The 18,123-nt window shown below is 43.2% G+C and overlaps 6 protein-coding genes across 10 annotated transcripts in view; 5 read left to right on the top strand and 1 right to left on the bottom strand.

The window, feature by feature from the left end:
* Positions 1 to 141: 141 nt before the first annotated feature.
* Positions 142 to 1,199, top strand: LOC130139023 (kunitz trypsin inhibitor 5-like). The gene has a single exon (XM_056314963.1). The coding sequence runs from the start codon at positions 193 to 195 to the stop codon at positions 808 to 810; it is 618 nt and encodes a 205-aa protein (XP_056170938.1). The 5' UTR covers positions 142 to 192; the 3' UTR covers positions 811 to 1,199.
* Positions 1,200 to 3,352: 2,153 nt separating this feature from the next.
* On the top strand, positions 3,353 to 7,738 carry LOC130139022 (CDT1-like protein a, chloroplastic). Of its 2 annotated transcripts, none has more exons than XM_056314953.1 (7): positions 3,353 to 3,668; positions 3,780 to 3,899; positions 4,228 to 4,453; positions 5,022 to 5,762; positions 6,366 to 6,567; positions 6,668 to 6,758; positions 7,396 to 7,738. In XM_056314953.1, the coding sequence occupies exons 1-7, from the start codon at positions 3,547 to 3,549 to the stop codon at positions 7,448 to 7,450; spliced, it is 1,557 nt and encodes a 518-aa protein (XP_056170928.1). In that variant the 5' UTR covers positions 3,353 to 3,546; the 3' UTR covers positions 7,451 to 7,738. The 2 variants fall into 2 exon arrangements, with proteins under 2 accessions (XP_056170928.1, XP_056170927.1); XM_056314952.1 differs by having other exon boundaries at positions 3,774 to 3,899.
* Positions 4,207 to 18,123, top strand: part of LOC115690207 (kinase-interacting family protein-like) — a 60,603-nt gene continuing 46,686 nt past the window's right edge. Inside the window, exon 1 of the mRNA XM_056314956.1 lies at positions 4,207 to 4,224. The gene's annotated coding sequence lies outside the window, so the exon portion shown is untranslated. The remainder of the gene's footprint in view (positions 4,225 to 18,123) is intronic.
* Positions 9,550 to 10,387, top strand: LOC115666493 (kunitz trypsin inhibitor 5-like). Its single transcript, XM_030588207.2, has one exon. The coding sequence runs from the start codon at positions 9,601 to 9,603 to the stop codon at positions 10,216 to 10,218; it is 618 nt and encodes a 205-aa protein (XP_030444067.2). The 5' UTR covers positions 9,550 to 9,600; the 3' UTR covers positions 10,219 to 10,387.
* On the bottom strand, positions 10,671 to 13,041 carry LOC115690211 (GEM-like protein 4). Of its 4 annotated transcripts, XM_056314962.1 has the most exons (6): positions 12,794 to 13,014; positions 12,621 to 12,729; positions 12,265 to 12,491; positions 11,693 to 11,773; positions 11,310 to 11,584; positions 10,671 to 11,084 (listed from the first exon to the last, which is right to left on the bottom strand). In XM_056314962.1, the coding sequence occupies exons 3-6, from the start codon at positions 12,401 to 12,403 to the stop codon at positions 10,902 to 10,904; spliced, it is 678 nt and encodes a 225-aa protein (XP_056170937.1). In that variant the 5' UTR covers positions 12,404 to 12,491; positions 12,621 to 12,729; positions 12,794 to 13,014; the 3' UTR covers positions 10,671 to 10,901. The 4 variants fall into 4 exon arrangements, with proteins under 4 accessions (XP_056170937.1, XP_030472343.1, XP_030472342.2 ...); XM_030616483.2 differs by having other exon boundaries at positions 12,621 to 13,014; XM_030616482.2 differs by lacking the exon at positions 12,621 to 12,729 and having other exon boundaries at positions 12,794 to 12,813.
* Positions 14,886 to 17,088, top strand: LOC115690212 (DNA-directed RNA polymerases II, IV and V subunit 12). Its single transcript, XM_030616485.2, has 3 exons — positions 14,886 to 15,004; positions 15,184 to 15,276; positions 16,812 to 17,088. Exons 1-3 carry the CDS (start codon positions 14,965 to 14,967, stop codon positions 16,832 to 16,834), a joined length of 156 nt encoding a protein of 51 aa, XP_030472345.1. The 5' UTR covers positions 14,886 to 14,964; the 3' UTR covers positions 16,835 to 17,088.

The following is an 18,123-nucleotide window of genomic DNA, read 5'->3' as shown; positions in this document are numbered from 1 at the left end:
CACCATCCGTGCTTTCATACCCTATCCCCATATATCTACAGTTCACGCCTACACATCTATATATATATATATATATATATATATATATATATATATATATATATATATATATATATATATATATATATATATATATATATATATATCGACTCACCAACGTTTCTCCACACAAATCAATCTCGTCACCACACCATGGACATGAAAACTCCACTTCTCACCCCACTCTCTCTCCTCCTCTTCTTCCTCCTCTCCTTCTCCCCCAAACCCTCCAATGCATCATCCCTGGTCCTCGACACTGATGGCCACGAGCTCCAGACCGGAGTTGGCTACTACGTCTTCCCGGTCATCCGCGGCCGAGGCGGCGGCCTCACGCTAGGCGCCTCAAGGAGCGGCACCTGCCCACTTGCGGTTGTCCAGGAACAGAACGAGGTCTCCAATGGCCTCCCCGTCAAGTTCTCCCCTGCAGATGCCAGCACTAGCGCCGTTCACCTCTCGACTGATCTCAATGTTTGGTTTGATGCGGCGACTATTTGCGTGCAGTCCACTGTGTGGAGGCTCGGCACCTACGACGAGACAGTGGAGCAGTACTTCATCGTGAGCGGCGGGGTTCTGGGGAACCCGGGACGCGACACCGTAAGCAACTGGTTCAAGATTGAGAAGATGGACGAGGATTACAAACTTGTGTTCTGTCCCACGGTGTGCGACACTTGCAGGGTGATATGCAGGGACGTCGGGGTTTATGTGGACGGTGGGACACGGCGTTTGGCCCTGAGCGACGAGCCGTTTAGGGTCATGTTCAAGAAGGCATGAGGCGCAGGTGTGACCGAAGTGCATGCAGATTACGCAAGGCATATTTTAGACAACACGCAAAGGGAAGGAATAATAAGTGCTAAATAAATAATTTTATGTAAATCTTATCTTTGTAATGGTATTTCAAATAAATTTCTAATAAGAAGCCCGTGAGCTGAATAAATTTCTAGATTATTGAGTCGTAGTATATTCTAATTAGAAATAAAATACACTGTATTGAAATCAATTTCGAAATTATGTTCGAGGGAGTGACACGTGTAAATTGATCAGATGCATTTTTATCATCCTTTCGACTGCTAATGAAAGAGACACGTCAAGTAATTTCCAGTCAGTTATCTCGTGCATACTTTACGCTTCCGCATGTTTTTAGAATACATGAGTAAATTTATCGAGTTAAAATGGATTTCTCTCTTTGTAACCGTAGATCCTAGCATGCTTATTCTTGCATAATTCCAGAAACAACATTAACTGCATCGCGTTCGATTTGAATCCATTTTGTCGAATGCCTTGATGGGCCCAATGTGTTTTCCTAGTGTTTTGCCAAATGGACCCTCAATGTGTGTGGCTGAGAGTAGATCGATTCTCAAACTCGTAAGATCTGAATCTCAAATTACCAAAGAGAAGCCACTTAGTAGCAAGCGATTTTCCAGTTGAGCTAGTGGGGCAAATGATACATATTTGCAAACGCGAATGACTAAATCGCGATATCTTTGTCCGATTCATAAATTTTTAGATATGTTTTTTAGACCAATTAAAATTTTAATCCGGATATATGGAGAATAACAGAGAAACGAGAGATAGAAAGAGAGAGCGAAGTCACAATATTAGTGATAGTAATATAAATAAATACACAGGTTTCTCTTATTTGTGATTTTTAAATTATGTTTTTGTCCTTAGATGTAATATATCTTACATAGAAATCAATGGTTTTTCAGAGGGAAATAGAAGCACTCACCTAACTAATGCGATGAACCTAAGCTATTAATATTTTCAAATGTTGAAATCACTAAAGAAAGTAAAACTTTGTTTATTCATTATCGCTTTGAAAACCATGTAAACCATGCAAACTGTGTGTAAATAAAGAGGAAGGCAGAATCACTAGGGTTTGCCCTAGTGGCCACCCTATTTACTTAGAAAGGGGGAGGTGGGGAGTTCGAATCCCTATCTTCTCAAGGGGGGCTAGGGGTGGGGACATGTAATTTCAGATGTGGATTTCGACTCCCACGTCCTGCAAAAAGTATGGTAAAAGTCTGAGAGTGAGTTGAGAGTTAGAGTAGGACGGACAAAAAAAAGAAAAAAAGAAAGGAGAGTGGAGAAGCAAATGAGAAATTGAACGAGTGAAACTCGTGGCACTTTTGTGGATGTACATATTTTGATGTTTCTTTCTTTTGCAAATTTTAAATTTATATACATTTTTTTCATATAATTAGGGAAAATTGCCCAAAAGAATGACTGCAAATTCAATCATAAATTTTACAATCTGGCCAATGCAATCCTAAACCTTTTGACGATTTTCCGATGTAATCCATTCGGCCAATTTAGATCGGAGCTAACATAGCAGTATAGTCAGCGCTTGTTATCCTATGTAACACTGCCGGCAGATAAGGCGTCTTATCTTAAATGAAACAACGTTGTTTTACATTTAAAAAAACTTAAAATTTCCATTTTTTTGCCGTTCCATTTCTTTCTCCTTCTTTTTTCCCTTGTTCTACTATTCATCTTCTTCACTGCTCGTTAGACCTGTCAAAATGGGTCATAAACTCATTTTTTAACCCATATATTAATAAATGGGTCATAAATGAGTTAGTTATATTTACTAAATGGATTATAAATGGGTATAAATATAATATGAATGTTAAATAGGTCGTAAATAGGTCATAAATGGATTTACAATTTATTTAAACTCAATTTATCTCTCTCACCATCATTCAATCTCACGCTCACTCGCTTTGCATTTTTATCTCAGTTTGGATTCGAGTTTTCCTGGATTGAGTTAAATATGTAAGTATTTTAACAATATAAGTCGGGTCGGGTATGGGTCATAAAATTTGCATTACATGGAAATCGGTCAAAACAGGGTTATTCGATCCGATCCAAACCTGACCTGCCCCACCCGTTTGACAGATCTACTGCTCATCGAGGCCTCAGTGATGGTTGGTGAACTAAGGCAAGTCCAACGAGGGCTTTGCAAGCCCTCCCCTTGGTCGCAACCCTCACGAGGGCAGATTTGGGCGAGGGTTCCCGGCCATCATCAATCGCGGCCCCGGCGACCCCGCCGGCCGGGTAAAACTCAAAATCCTGGCGGCTCCAGCAATGCCGCACGCACACCGGATAAAACTTATCGGGCCTGGTCGGCCCAAATCCGTTGCTGTCCATTAGCAAAAGGCGCGTCGCAACGGTCGAGAAATGTACCTGGCGGAAGTAGAAACGAGAGCGCGCGTAGCACGACAGCCTTAACAGAGTCTCCACGATCGTCGGGGCGAGGGCAGTTTCGTCCGATCACATCGGTTTTGAAGGACCTTCGTTATTTTTCCCTCTCTTGCACTTCCCCGACTTCAGTCTCTCTCTCTCTTTCTTCGCTCGGATCAGACAGACAGAACCCTAGGGTTTCTCCATCTCTCTCTCTCTCTCGCAATCGCGCAGGTCCTCTTCGCTTCGATCTTCCACGCATCCCGCGATTCGCGATCGTTTTTGCTTCCGATTGGCTCCGGTTTCTGTTGCGATCGCCGTTCGACGATGGATCAGGAGAAATGCGAGGTGAGCGGAATGGCGACGAGCTCGGAGGAATCCGCGTTGGCGTCGCGGACACCTCGGAAGGTCGGCGAGCCTCCGCGGAGCCGGACTGAAGTCGTAGATGAGTAAGGACCTGGACGATGCTTTTTGCTTGTTCTGTCGAGGATGCGTGCGCGCGCGCGCGCGCGTGTTTGTGTTGAGGATGATGATGATGATGACGTTTCTCGTAGCTTTAGGTACGAGACGATTGTGGAGCTCTTTGATCGCATGACCTGCTCGCTGAGGTTGCTTCGTCTGTGTAAGAAGTCTCCCACGTTTTGGAATGTCAGCGCTCAGGTGGAAGTTCTTGCGAAAAGGTAATCGCTGGGAACCTCCCTGCGGTTTCCTCGCTCTAGCAATATATCGCCTTCACGCGTATCGTCATGTTGGAAAGAGGTTCTCGTGCGGTCGAGGCTGTTGTGATTGAAGTTCTGAATGTGCTGAGCGTGTTATCTTGTCTGCTTGTTGTTGATGATTTTACTGTAGTATGTAGTATAGTCCCTTATACGGTTCTTTTTCTTTCCGGTCAAAAAGAGGGGGAATTTGATGAACATGTGAGATTTTCGTAGCAACTATTACTTGGGATTCTCTCGGTGAATATTTTCTTTAGTTGCTGACAATGTCCTCTCTCTCTCTCTCTCTCAGAAAATTTCTATACAGCCATCTTGCACAGATTAAATACTTACTTCCCGAAGTCATACAGCTAGAGAAGCTCCTTATATACGATAAGAAAACTTCATGCATGAGGCCAGATATGAAAATCACAGTGCAACTTGATGCCATTGAGATTTGCCGTGAACAATCTGGCTTCGTGGCACTGCGGGAACTTTTCAAGTTGAGGCTTGTTGATTATTTCACTGACCATCCGGAGGTACTACTGTCCTTTTCTAGTAATTTTTGCTTAAGATCATCGTGAAAGGCATTTGAATAAGAAAAACCCTTGACAAATGGAATGAAGCAAGCTTTTAACAATTTGATAGTGGTTTTGCTCTATCGAATGGTTGGAAATGAGAAGTAAAGTTCCATATCGTCTGAACTGAAGTCCTTGCACAAACTATGCTGCAGTTATGGGTTTGACATTTTGAGAGAGTAAGAGAGCTTTAGCCCACAATGTAAATCAATTGGTTAACCTGATTATATATTCTTCCGACTCTACTAAGGAAAATGGGTTGACTTGATCTGATAAGTTGGTAGAATAAACAAAATACTTCCATTAGCTCCTTATTTGAGTCATTGTTGCTCTGAAATAGAACTACAACTTCATTAGTCTTTTCTCATAAAATAGGATTATGCTCCTGCATCAGTATGTCAGGTTGAGTGTGCAGTATAGATTTGTCTGGCATTGACTTTCTTTATGTGCTCATTTAGCTTCTAGTTAAAAAAATTGGAGATTTGAACATTTGGTCATTCATCAGCTATTGTGTTGTATCCTCCTCCAGGCTTCGGTTGTTCCAGAGGCCATGTTACCTGGGCCTTTTAACCAAGGCAATCAGATCATTGCCGTCCAAGATACTCTTGGAGATTCTGCGTTCCAACGTCAGTCAACAGTTGCTGATGGTGTAATATTGCCGGAGGCATCTGGTTTACCCGAGTCTTTTAGCAGACACTTTTCTCAGAAGGTTGTTGTATCGGAGAAAACTCAACTTTTAGCATCACCAGTTACCCTTTCTTCTTCCTCATGCACCAATCCTACCAATCGGGAATTGCAAGGCAGACAAGAGGGACACTTAAGTGGCGTATGCCCTGAACCTATCGGTGAGATTAACCACAATATCAGTATGGAGCTAGAGGAAGAAGCTTCTTCCAGTTGTTGTACGTCCACCTTCATTGTTCCTAATGTTGAATCGCCTTATCCACACTCATCCGTTGACCCTATCACCAAGGAAAGTCCTGCAGTCAGATTTTCCTCATCTTCTGGAACTTTAAGGATTGACACACCCGCACAGATGACACCAAAGAGATCAATATCTGGTTGTGACAATATTAAATCAATGAGTAGCAAACAATGTCAGTCATGTCAGAAGCCTGCAAAAAGGTCTCTGGACTTCTCTTCTACAAAAGGTGATAGAAGTTCCATGGATAGATCAGAGACGTGCAAGCATGTCCATGATTACAGCCCATGCTCTCCGAAACTTGTGGAAGAAAAGAATCTCTCAGGTTTTGCAGCGGTATTGCATCAGGTGTGTAACACTTTCATGGTTTGCTTCTTTTCAGTTCTTTGTAGACACAGCATCGGGGCCAAGTCTAATATCTGGCAAGGCTGCAGATTTGTCTCCTGTCTGTATATTTGCATTCATGACGTGGACTACATTTGACATTGATACAACTGGATCAGCCTTTCCCTTTTCCCCTTTTCCCCAAATAGAAGTTGAAAATTTAGGACAAGCTGACATGATGCCCCTCAAAGCGCTGGTTTATAATAAGATAAAAAGCTGGTCAATGATGATGAAGTTTCGTGAGAATTGTTCGCTAAAATGCAGGATTGAAAAGAAGTTATCTTCCTTTTATTAGTTGAATCTTCGCGGAGCATTATGAGCATAAATAAATAAATAAATGTGTATCAAAAGAACTTAAACGTGAAATTAAATGGTAGTTATTATTTTAACAGAGAATTGCATTAGGAGTTTATTACTTGAACAAGATCTATGGTGCTTTTGTAGACCTTCCATTGTTTGATTGGCGATAATTATGTGCTCGTTTTGCATTTTTGCACACTTCTCTTGGAGACAATTCATGCTTGTACCACACTTTGCCTTGACCTATTATTGCCTTGACATTTACAGTCACAGGAGAATGAGAGAGGTCATCTTTCCAAGGCCGAAACTTCGACCAAAAGAAGTTTAAGAATGTGCCAGGACCTTTCTTGCTTGAATCGAATTGCTGCCACTGTAAATTATGTTTTCCAGTCAGTTGGCTGCTCTTCAATCACTAGAGAAGAGCTTGTACACAAGATAATAATGAATAACTTTGAAGTTCTTGAGAGAAGTATGTAAATGCTCTCTATAGCTCTGTAATTACTTTATATCAAACTTTAATTATTTTATATCAAACTTCAATTGTGATGATTATAATATCCTATCTGCAGAGGAGGTTGAAGAGCAGGTTGAGCTTCTTGGGAAATTGTTTCCTGATTGGTTCTGCCGAAGATCAACACATAGCGGAGATATTTTGTATAGGTAAAACCCTAATGCTTTCTTGTAATTACAGCACAAAATTATAATTTGCTCGTTCCGAATATACACAGTTTTGGGTTTAGATTTGGCGGAAGAAACACGAGAAAGTGGAATTTCAAAGTTATCAAGTTGTTTACGTGGATGACCCAACCTGACTTGTATTCTTTTTTTATGGAGTTGTGAGACTAGATATAGAGAAAGCCTTTTTTAAGGTTCGGAATAGCATGGGATTGTTTGTGGAATCTCTTTAGTGTTGAAAATGAAGCTAGGACAGTATTTTCTGATAGATTTTTATCTCTGAATTTAGCTCATACTTTCAGACTTTCTATGAAGTATTTCCTTTTCATAAAGCTCTGTTCAGATTTCCTTGAGCTTAATCAAGCAATTCATATCAGAATTAAGAGTTCTTCTCCATGACTGCTTGAGGTTATTGCTGAGATTTATCTATCATTATTATAACTATAATTATTAAAACATCATCATCGTTTGCACATGCATCGTCACAGAGACCTTTTTAACCTTTTTGTTGCTGTTACTGTATTCTCGCGAATCTACACTTACATCGTACTTCATGTCATTTCTCTTGCTGTGATGCTGTGGCCACATCATGAAACTCATCTTCCTTTTCGGTCACCTGCAGCATAAGGGAAGGGACAAGCCTGGAGTCAATTGCGTCGAGGCTCATCAACAGTTGACAGTGTTGGGAAGCTACCGCAACTTACAGCAGGTATTTCATTTGTTGCAAATTAGACTAGGAGGAGAAGGTGCCATGAAATGGTTCAGTTGACATTGCTTGCGTCTCGAATATATAGTCGAGGTTGTACTTTTTAACAGATGCAACAGATTCCCTAGTTACATGTACTCGGTCCATTTACATTCTCGATTCTTCTTCATTGCATCTATATGTTTTTTCATTACCACACTCCAATCATGTACACATTTCCTCATCATGCATTCTAGTATAAATAGTTTTTTACACCAAATTTTATGTTCGATCAGGTTTGAGTAAGTGGAAGACAAGTGACCACTATCAGCTACCATTCACATTTACTGGGTACCACCAGAATCCTTAATGGGGTTCAAAATTTTAAGCACTACCCAGAAGATGGTGTTTTTAATCTTGACTTTCTAGTCTGATTGGGGGTCGTGAATCTGTGATCCAGATCATTATTCACATAAAGCCTACGGGCGATAAAACTTCTTCGTGTGACATTGATCAGATACAAGAACGAGTCCATTCGGTCTGTTTTCAACTCGAATACGCGTCCCAACATGCCAGCCGAAAGACGGCTCAAGATTGGATCATGAGACGCGAAATTGTCCAGCTTCAAGCATGCATTTTTCACGGCATTTGTCTCTTACGATGCTTATTTCGCGTACTCATGTCTATGTCCATAAGCTCTTGCCCCACCTGTCCTTACTTAAAAGCCTGCGGAATCTGGAGTGCATGATGTAATAAACCGGGCGGTGTACCGTGTTCTCATCCGGCTCAGTATGGCAAGGACCCACGTGAGGTTGAGTTTGGAGGATTTGTCATCTGTTTGACCGGAACACGTCCAAATCGGGAAAGGTCCATCGTAAACGGCCAAGGACAGATATCCTTATAGATGGCATCGTATACGGCCAAGGACAGATCTCCTTCTAGATGGATAAGGGACGTTGATCTTTTTGCAAATCATCTCGGACTTGTCCTTCCCTCCGTTGATTAGTCCGACCTTCAAGAACAGATCAACCCCGACTTTCAATCCATAGCCAAAATCGTCCTCTTATTACTCAAGGGTCCGTTTGGTTCAACTTTGAAAATGCTACTTGGGGGAATATAAATACCTTTGGATGAAAACCCATATTACTTAAGGGTCCATTTGGTTCAATTTTGAAAATGCTACTTGGGGGAATGTAAATACCTTTGGGTGAAAGTCCATTGGGGAAATGCAAATGGTGTTTGGTAAAAATATTTTGTAAAGCTACTTTGGCCAAAATATAGTGTTTGGTGAATTATTTTTGCAAATGGATTTTGGAAATAAAAACCCTAACTTACCCTTCGCCGGAGCCGGCGCCGGCTGGCCACCGGCGAGCCATATCTGGCGCTGGCAACTGTCACCTGAGGTCGGGCGACCGTTGGCATGGGCCGGGCGTCGCCCGAGGCCGGTGACCCTCGACGGGGTCGCGGGACCGGCGGCCGCCGGACGCGGGACCTGACGGCCGCCCCGAGGTCGCGGACGACCAAGTGGCCGCCGCCTGGTCCCGTGACCCTTCGCGAGGGTCGCCCGGCCTCGGCGACGGCCGCCGCCTCTTGCCGATCCGTCCGTGCGTCCGGCGCCGGCCACCTCGCCGGCCACCTCACGAAGAAGAAGATGAACAATATACACGAGGGGCAAAACCGGAATAAGCCAAAATAACTAAGGGTAGTTTGGGAATAAAAAATTTGGGTTCAGCATTTGCCAAACGCTGAAAGCCGAAAGCTCGTCCGGACTAGCTTTTTGGGCTTTCAGCATTCCAATTGCTAGCATTTGGCAAATGCTGATCCAAACGGTTCAGCATTTTGGCCTTTCGAGGCTAAAAGCCCATTCCAAATGCTGAACCAAACGGGCCCTCGGTCCCCAACGTGATCATCCTTGTCAAGGGGTTATTAGTTACCAGTTTTCAATGTCGTTAACTTCATTCCTAGCGAGTTCTGAATTCCATGCATGTGTGAAAGTCAAACCACATCAATGCATCGTCACCCACCTCGCACCATCTATACTTCCATATCCTATCCCCATATATCTACAGTCCACGCCTACACATCTATATATATATCGACTCACCAACGTTTCTCCACACAAATCAATCTCGTCACCACACCATGGACATGAAAACTCCACTTCTCACCCCACTCTCTCTCCTCCTCTTCCTCCTCCTTTCCTTCTCCCCCAAACCCTCCAATGCATCATCCCCGGTCCTCGACACCGACGGCCACGAGCTCCAGACCGTAGTCGGCTACTACGTCCTCCCGGTCATCCGCGGCCGAGGCGGCGGCCTCACGCTAGGCGCCTCAAGGAGCGGCACCTGCCCGCTTGCGGTTGTCCAGGAACAGAACGAGGTCTCCGACGGCCTCCCTGTCAAGTTCTCCCCTTCAGATGCCAGCACTGGCGCCGTTCACCTCTCGACCGATCTCAATGTCTGGTTCGACGCGGCAACGATTTGCGTGCAGTCCACTGTGTGGAGGCTTGGCACCTACGACGAGACGGTGGAGCAGTACTTCATCGTGAGCGGCGGGGTCCTAGGGAACCCGGGACGTGACACCGTAAGCAACTGGTTCAAGATCGAGAAGATGGACGAGGACTACAAACTTGTGTTCTGTCCCACGGTGTGCGACACTTGCAGGGTGATATGCAGGGACGTCGGGGTTTATGTGGATGGCGGGACGCGGCGTTTGGCCCTGAGCGACGAGCCGTTTAGGGTCATGTTCAAGAAGGCATGAGGCGCGGGTGTGACCGAAGTGCATGCAGATTACGCAAGGCATATTTTAGGCAACACGCAAAGGGAAGGAATAATAAGTGCTAAATAAATAATTTTATGTAAATCTGATCTTTGTAATGGTATTTCAAATAAATTTCTAATAAGAAGCCCGTGAGCTGAATAAATTTCTAGATTATTGAGTCGTAGTATATTCTAATTAGAAATAAAATACACTGTGTTGAAATCAATTTCGAAATTATGTTCGAGGAAGTGACACGTGTAAATTGATCAGATACATTTTTATCATCCTTTCGGCTGCTAATGAAAGAGACATGTCAAGTAATTTTGCAGTCAGTTATCTCTTGCATACTTTACGCTTCCGCATGTTTTTAGAGTACATGAGTAAATTTATCGAGTTAAAATGGATTTCTCTCTTTGTAACCGTAGATCCTAGCATTGCTTATTCTTGCATAATTCCAGAAACAACATTAACTGCATCCCGTTCGATTTGAATATATCTTGCATACTTACAAAATAGTCGCATATATTCACCCATCTAGAAAGTGCTTGATGCTTATAACACAAAATTGGATGTTCTGCTGCAGAGCATTCTTCCCATGCCCTGCATCTGAAAACACATTACACTAGCACAGAGGAGTCCACTAATTTCACTAAGTTGACCAAGATCATCTCGTTGGCCTTCCTTTACATCCGATTAGCCACTGTCATGGCCTTCTCAAGATTCTTGAAGGCCTTCTCGTACCTCAAGAACCCCATGAACCAGAACTCGTAGTCATCTTCTGTGAGTATTTCTATGTACTTCTGCGCTGGATTGTTCACGTTCTCGCTCCGGTTCGCTCGCTTTATCTTCTCCGTCGGTATCAGAACCTGCAAAGATTACAACAATCGTCCATGTCATTCGTTGATTCATTTCGTACTTTATGTTCTTTAGAGTAGGTTTTGGAGCTTTGTTTTTCACTTTAGAAGAACTTCCCCACAGATTGCAGACTGAAAAGGTTTTCCCTATACATAAGCGCAACCCACTTTTCCATCACAGTTTTTTCAACCCCCGAAAAAGAGAAACTATCTGCTTTATTTGTGTCTTTGGAGTACCTTGTAAGGTGATCTAACTAGCTTCCCATTAGGGGAAGGGAAGGTGATGGATCTCTCACTGCAGAAGGCAATCTTCTTGGTGGAGATGAAGAGGAGGCCAGCAATTGGGCCAGCAGTGGTTGACAAGTAGCACTGTGAGGCCTTGAGGAACTCCTCTCCTTCCTCCATCCGAAACACCTGCTTGAATATGCTCTCTCTCCCTCCTCCTTGCACAATTTTTGCCCCCAATCTCAGCTTGCCCTTCACCGTCTCCGATAGCTTCGGCCCCAGTTTCACTGCAACATGTTAGCGTTCACTATGAAGGAAGGAAGATGTTTCGTTCTTTAAGGAAAGTGCACGAGTCTCATTGTACTGTGAATCTCAATATGTTCATGGTATGATACCGTGGTCGCGGACTCGGAAGGCGAAGCTGCTGCTCTTCCTGCCAAACTTTCTCTGGCGCCCCGGGTAGGTCTCCTCTTCATCTGTGCATGCCGAATTTTGCTAATTATGTAGGTTATCGAATTCAAAGATAAGCCTTCTCCTTTCCAGCATCATAATCAGATGAGAGTTCACATTAAACCCCGATTCACCACGAGATCTTAGCAACTGAGGGTTGCCAAGAACTCATCGTTCGGGTCAAAAGAGTGATTTCATTGGCATGGGACAATTCGTAGATAATAGACAACTTCACACGGCATATATCAACAGGACATCCTCAATATTCAGCAGAATTTTAAGCAAAAGAGAAGCAAGCCATGACCCATGCCTTGTGGAAATGCCTTGTAATTACCACAAGCGGTTCCAGAACAGCGAAGATTAGCATACCTCATGGATTAAAAGGGCAGTTGACATTAAATTAGCAGGCTACTCACTATGTCCTAACATAATTTCCGCTGATTCTAATACAGCTAAAGCCACCATATCTTTGTCTAGTGTCTGTGTAAAAGAGAGGGGATGCACAACAGTTGCATACCGATCTTGAAGGAGTTGAAGCCATCTGAAGAAGAGGGGCTCTGGATCACACTGGCCGGTTCAGACACAGAGAAGGGTCTCTCCGGAGTGCTCTCATATGACCTCATCATCAATGGACTCCCAATGATTTGTTCCTTCATCTCTTCTTGCTCTCTCTCTCTCTCTCTCTCTCCCCTCTCTCTCCCCACAAAAGCAGCCTCCTTTTCTTTCCTCGTTATTCTTGTCCCTCTGCAAGGGAAAGTGCAAGTCATGGAATATATAAAAGCCGCTGAGGGATTCTGTTAACTCCACGTCACTCTCATTCAACCTAAACAAAAAGATCAAAAAAAAAAATTTCTACATCGCGGGTACCCGAACCTTTCGGTTTTTCACCGATCCTGATGCACGCAAATTGGGCCGTCCACGTGAATCGGGTAAATCCTCTACACACAGGGTGGCAAGTCCGACTCCCGATCTTTCAACGTCGCTTAATCAAGAGCTTAACCACTCGGTCAACAGGGCTTTAAAAAGTTGTAAGATGAACGACACACCTCATCAGAAGACCATTGGTCGGCTCAGGAGGTTTTTCCAACTTCTTGTGGCCTTCTCTGCACCCTCATCTCAAGATTCTGAATTTTTTAGTGACGGATAGAAGCATCTGTCGTGCAGGGCCTCGCTTTCCCAGCAGTTTCTCGTGCTTGAAAAGTGAGCCCCGCTTCCCCTATTCCACGAACAGGTTCCCGGGTCAACATTAGTGGGCAGATTAAAATCAGTTCTTGTTGACTAGTTTGCCAGCTGCGACCGGAAAAGATCGAATAGAGATATTCAAACTTGCTTTGGGGTCAGTGGAATTTAGTGGTGGGTTTCATGGAGAGGAAAAAAACAAGGGAAGGTGAAGAAATTTCAGGACTTGATGAGTGATCACGTCATTGTTTACGCGCTCAAGCTTTGAACCGAGGAGGAGGGACTTGCGAAATCTGACTTTGACCGAGTGACACGGACCAATGTGCACTAAGAATTTCTGGGAAAAGTACTAGGAAAAGTCTTAAACCTATTATATTGGTATCAATTCAGTTTTAAATCTTTCAATTGAATCAATTTATGGTCCTAAACCTTTTTCATATTGGTACTAATTCAATCCAACCGAGGAATTTAGGCCGGAAATTGCCGACGTGGAGGTTGACCGTCTTATGTGGCATGGCTGGCGGACGACCAATCCTGACGTGGACCTTTCAAAATAATTTTTTAATATTTTATTGAATTTTTTTAATAATTTTTAAAAATTTTCCCTTTTTTCCCTTCTCTTTCCTTGACCGCCCACAAGCGAGGGCCGGTGAGGGCATCGCGGCCTGGGCGATGGCTGCGACACCCTCACCGGCCACATGCCAAGGGATGGAGAAAGAAAAACAGAGAAAGGAAAAAGGAAAAAAAATTTAAAAAATCCAAAAATTATTAAAAATATCTACGTCAGTGCCGGCGTAAGACGGTTGGCATCTACGTTAGTAATTTCTGGCTTAAATTGGCCAGATGGATTGAATTGGTACAAATGTGAAAATATTCAGGACTAAATTAGTCCAATTAAAATATTTAGGACTGAATTGGTACCAATACAATAAGTTTAGTACTTTTTTTATACTTTTTCTTGATTTTCTTACTAAACTTTGTAGGGACTGTTGATATAACTGCAAGTGAGAACTTGAATTTAGTTCACATGACTCAAAACAGACTTAAGGTGACTCTTGCAAGGAGTGAGTTGCACTTGCAACGACTCTAAAATCGCTTGGATTTGCATGTGATTTTCGCAAATTAATCGCCAGATTGCCCATTTAGCGGTACCGTCGAGATTGTATAAGAATTTCGCAAAGACATCGAGAATTTCATTAGGAAAAAACATTACTGTGTTTAGTGATTCTCTGACATTTTATCCCTTGGAAATTGCTTTGTCTTTGGGAAAATTACCCAATCGGTCCTAATAAATTATACGTATGTTAGTTCAGTTTCAAACTTTTCAATTTGCCAATTTAATCTTAAATTTTTGCGCAAAATTTCATTATAGTCATTATGGCAAAAATTAACCGGAAGGACTCGCCGGCCATAGGTGAGAGCGTCGGGCCCTAGCCTAGTCTGGACACCCTTGCCCCTCGCTTGTGGCCAACGAGGGCATCGGCTTTGTTGCGGCCCTCGCCCTCGCCAGACGTAGGCGAGGGCTGCGACGCCTTGCAAGCCACAGGCAAAGGCCACCCCTCGCCGGCCAAAGGTGTATGAAAAAACAAAACAAAACAAAACAAAACGGAGGAACAAGAAAAGCAAACATTGATAAAAAAAATTCGAAAAATATTAAAATATTATTAACGAATGTCCACATTAGCATTGTATTTGTGCGCCACATGGGAGGACCAGCGACCACTTCATCAATTTCCGGCCAAAATTGACTGCATGGTCTCAATTGACAAAACGTGAAAATATTTAGGACTCAATTGATAAAATTTAAAAAGTTTAGGGCATAATCGGTAAAAGTTGAATAGATTCAGGACTTTACGAGCAATTTTCCTGAGAATAGACCGATCCAATGGGCCGTCAGCCCACGATCAGCCACGCAAGAGCGGTATAAACGATCCCGAGACCGACCTCCACAGCTTCTTCTCCGAAAGAGATTTGAGGAAATCTCCGCGACCTCTCTCCCCGCTCGCGCCGGCGAAAAAACCCTAAGGGTAGAGAATCCATGGACCCTCAGCCTGAACCAGTCAGCTACATCTGCGGAGGCAAGTCGTCTCCTTCTTGTGCTTCTTCTTGAACAATCTCTCTTTCGATGCTACGGTGTGGGGTCTCCAGGTTTCTAGCTCGGCGATTCTGGTGCCTTTGTTGGGTTTTTGTGATATGGTACTGAGTTGGCGGCGGTTGCTAATGGTGGTTGCTAATGGCGGTTGCTAATGGCGTGCAGATTGCGGGATGGAGAACACGCTGAAGCCCGGGGACGTCATCCAGTGCAGGGAGTGCGGCTACCGCATCCTCTACAAGAAGCGAACCCGCCGAAGTAAGCTCGACGTCGCCCTCCCCTCAGCTTGCTCGACCCTGCTCTCTTTCATTTTTATTTCTTTTTGGTTCGCGCCCTGTTCGGCACTTTTGTGTTTTGTTTATGGTGTTGTGCTTATCTGCGTGGCTCTGCGAATCGCGATCGGTCGGACCGAGGGAGCAATTGCCTTTTGGGATAGATAAGTCTTGGTTGATGACTTGTACTGCTAGTTTGGGATGTAGTGTGGACTGGGTTCCTTGTGTTGTCCATCGAACTGAATTGGCTTTAAGTTCGATTGGTGCCGACGCGGCTTGGGGTGGCCTTCTTGTGTTGGTGCGCGCGGGGTTTTGCTGTCGATATTTTGGGTCCTGAACGAGTTGAGCTTGGCAGGTCGTAGCCATCATGGAAAGGGAATTGACCTAGCCGGTTTTGCAAGGTCCCATAGCAAAGTTTCCATGAATGAAATTATCTACATTTTGCTATTATGAGGACCTTTTTGTTGAATGGGCTCGACTAAGTTCTCTAGTACCAGTACACAGAGAATCATATTCTGTGTTAAGAGTCAGGTTAGGAAGCTACTAGTATCTTTAGATCATCAGCTTTTTGTCGGGATCCTAGTGGTTTTCAATATAGCATGTACACAAATTCAATTTGCTTTAGTTTTGTGTATTGAGCTCTCTATTTTGAATAAGTCATCTACGGACTAAGTAGCTTCGTTTCTCTATCTTGTTATGGTAGATTTACCTCATTAAATGAGGAGTTTATTTGGAAGGTTTCTCAATCATGGTTATCTAGGGATATCTTGCAAAGCCTCACTGGACAATGGGATATTGCCACATATGCAAGAAGGATCTTTGATTTCATAATAAAGTTAAAACACGTCCAGAATCTTTTTTGAAATTCTTTTGTTACGCTCCATGAGTTTATTTCTGCTTGAATTTGGGAAGAATGAAAGGTGATTGCTTTTCGTTTTGCCGGTTGGAGAAATTACTATCTGGTTTGTATAGGTTGTACCGCTTAGGATCTTTTCTAACGAAAGAGGGCCAACCGCTATTCATGATTATGAGTCTGCAGTGAAGGTCCATGCCCTTAAAGCTATTGGAACCTGGACTCCATAGAATTGGTGACTTATGGGCACCTGTGTTTAATCGTAATAAGACTCATAACCCTCTATTGCAGAGTCTTTTGCGGTGTTGACACAGTGATTTTGGTACTTAGATCCATGGTCTTATCTATATTCAAGATCGTAAGGTGCACAACTATCAGATCCAGACAAGTTCAGTTTGAAGTTTTCTAAACTGAATTGGACTTAGGGACATTTTTCTTGTAGTTGATGAGGTTTTATGGAAGGATACACACTTTACCTTTAAATATTCTGCAACTTCCATGGACCCATGCATGTGATATGATTTTTACGGGGCTGAGTCTTCTCTCTCTAGTCTCTTAAATATACTCTAGCTCTTCTTTCATGTTCTTGAACTTGAGTTTCTCTGTGCTTTCTACTTCTTTCGTGGAACAGACAATTGCTTACCTCTTTTGATTTGTGATTCTTGCAGTCATTCAGTATGAGGCCCGCTGAAAGAACTTGAGGATTCGAGCTTTAATTGCCGTACAGACTTCTTTGTCATTGTGACTGGGGCACGCTGTATGTCTTTGGAAGGTAGTCATTAAAAAAAAAAAACAGAGAGGTAACTGCTATGCAGTAAGCATGTGTGAGTGCCAACTTGTCAAAGTGTGGATAATGTGGATATATTTTTGGAGTCCCTATTAAATGTGTACTGTGACACCGGTATGTTCTAATTTTTTTCTCTGGTGGGAGCAGATTTGTCTGTCGATTAACTCGTCTTCATATAACCCGGTGTCGGAAGTTCGCATGACAAAATTGATGCAATCAGATCAGCGTTGAAATATCACATTGGTTTGCGCTAAATCTTTTGCTGTAGTTGCGGCTGAGGGGGATTAAGAATATTAGCGTGTTGTTTCAGAATGCATTTGAATGGTAAATCACTAAACGATTTGTGCAAATGTCTAGGTGAGTACCTCTGCTTTCCAAGATGCTTGACAGTTTTGAACATGAAAATCTGTGAGGGCTCAACTTCTTTCTTCTGTTGGCTTGGGTTAGATTTGCGTGAGTCGAAAATGAGTCGTACAAATTGACCCATTTTGCCCCTATCCTTTTTTGTATAATATAGTTTTGGGAACTCATACTTGACTATACTCGGACCCAACCCGTACCCATCCCGACCTGATGTCTGTTAATTTTTCTTCCTAACAACAATTTAAAACCCAAAAAAGCCTAAATGTTCTTGGAACCACAAGGTGGCTAAAGAGCCACCATATGGCTAAAAATTTGCATACATGGCAAATAGAAATCTTTAGCATCATCGAATGAAGAAAAAGAACTAGTGTTGAGTGCATCAGTGAGAGAGGAGCATGATTCGATATGAACACTTGCGTCGTCGAGGGCAACGACAATTGAAGAGAGAAGGGCACGAATGCTTTGACTTGCTGCAGAAACTGGACATTGCTCCGGCGACTCCAAATGTGAAATCAAGCTACCTACAAGCGAGACCGGCAAAAACAGGAGAGGAGAGGAGAGAAGAGCACAGATTTTGGTTTTATTTTCTTCCGAGTTTCTTCTAAGTTAAGCCTCCACATCATCCGTTTTTGTCTTAGAAGGCCAAACGAGTTAAAATAGGAGTCATTCAAGCAACCCATCATGACCAGTTTTACCGGGCCTTGTTTTTTCGTTAATTCATTTTGCCTTACTTTATTGCCAAACAAGTCAAACACGAGTCGCAATCGGGGCTCTAGCTCTAGCTAAAAATCAGACACGCGCAACTTCAATCACCAGTCACGATGCTCAGC

The sequence above is a fragment of the Syzygium oleosum genome, unplaced genomic scaffold, assembly GCF_021117445.2.
Source record: "Syzygium oleosum isolate NSW1041296 unplaced genomic scaffold, Sole_v2.1 Sole_v2.09, whole genome shotgun sequence".
Lineage (NCBI taxonomy): Eukaryota > Viridiplantae > Streptophyta > Magnoliopsida > Myrtales > Myrtaceae > Syzygium > Syzygium oleosum.
The sequence above is the reverse complement of the archived record's forward strand: the minus strand, read 5'-3'. Positions and strand labels throughout refer to the sequence as shown.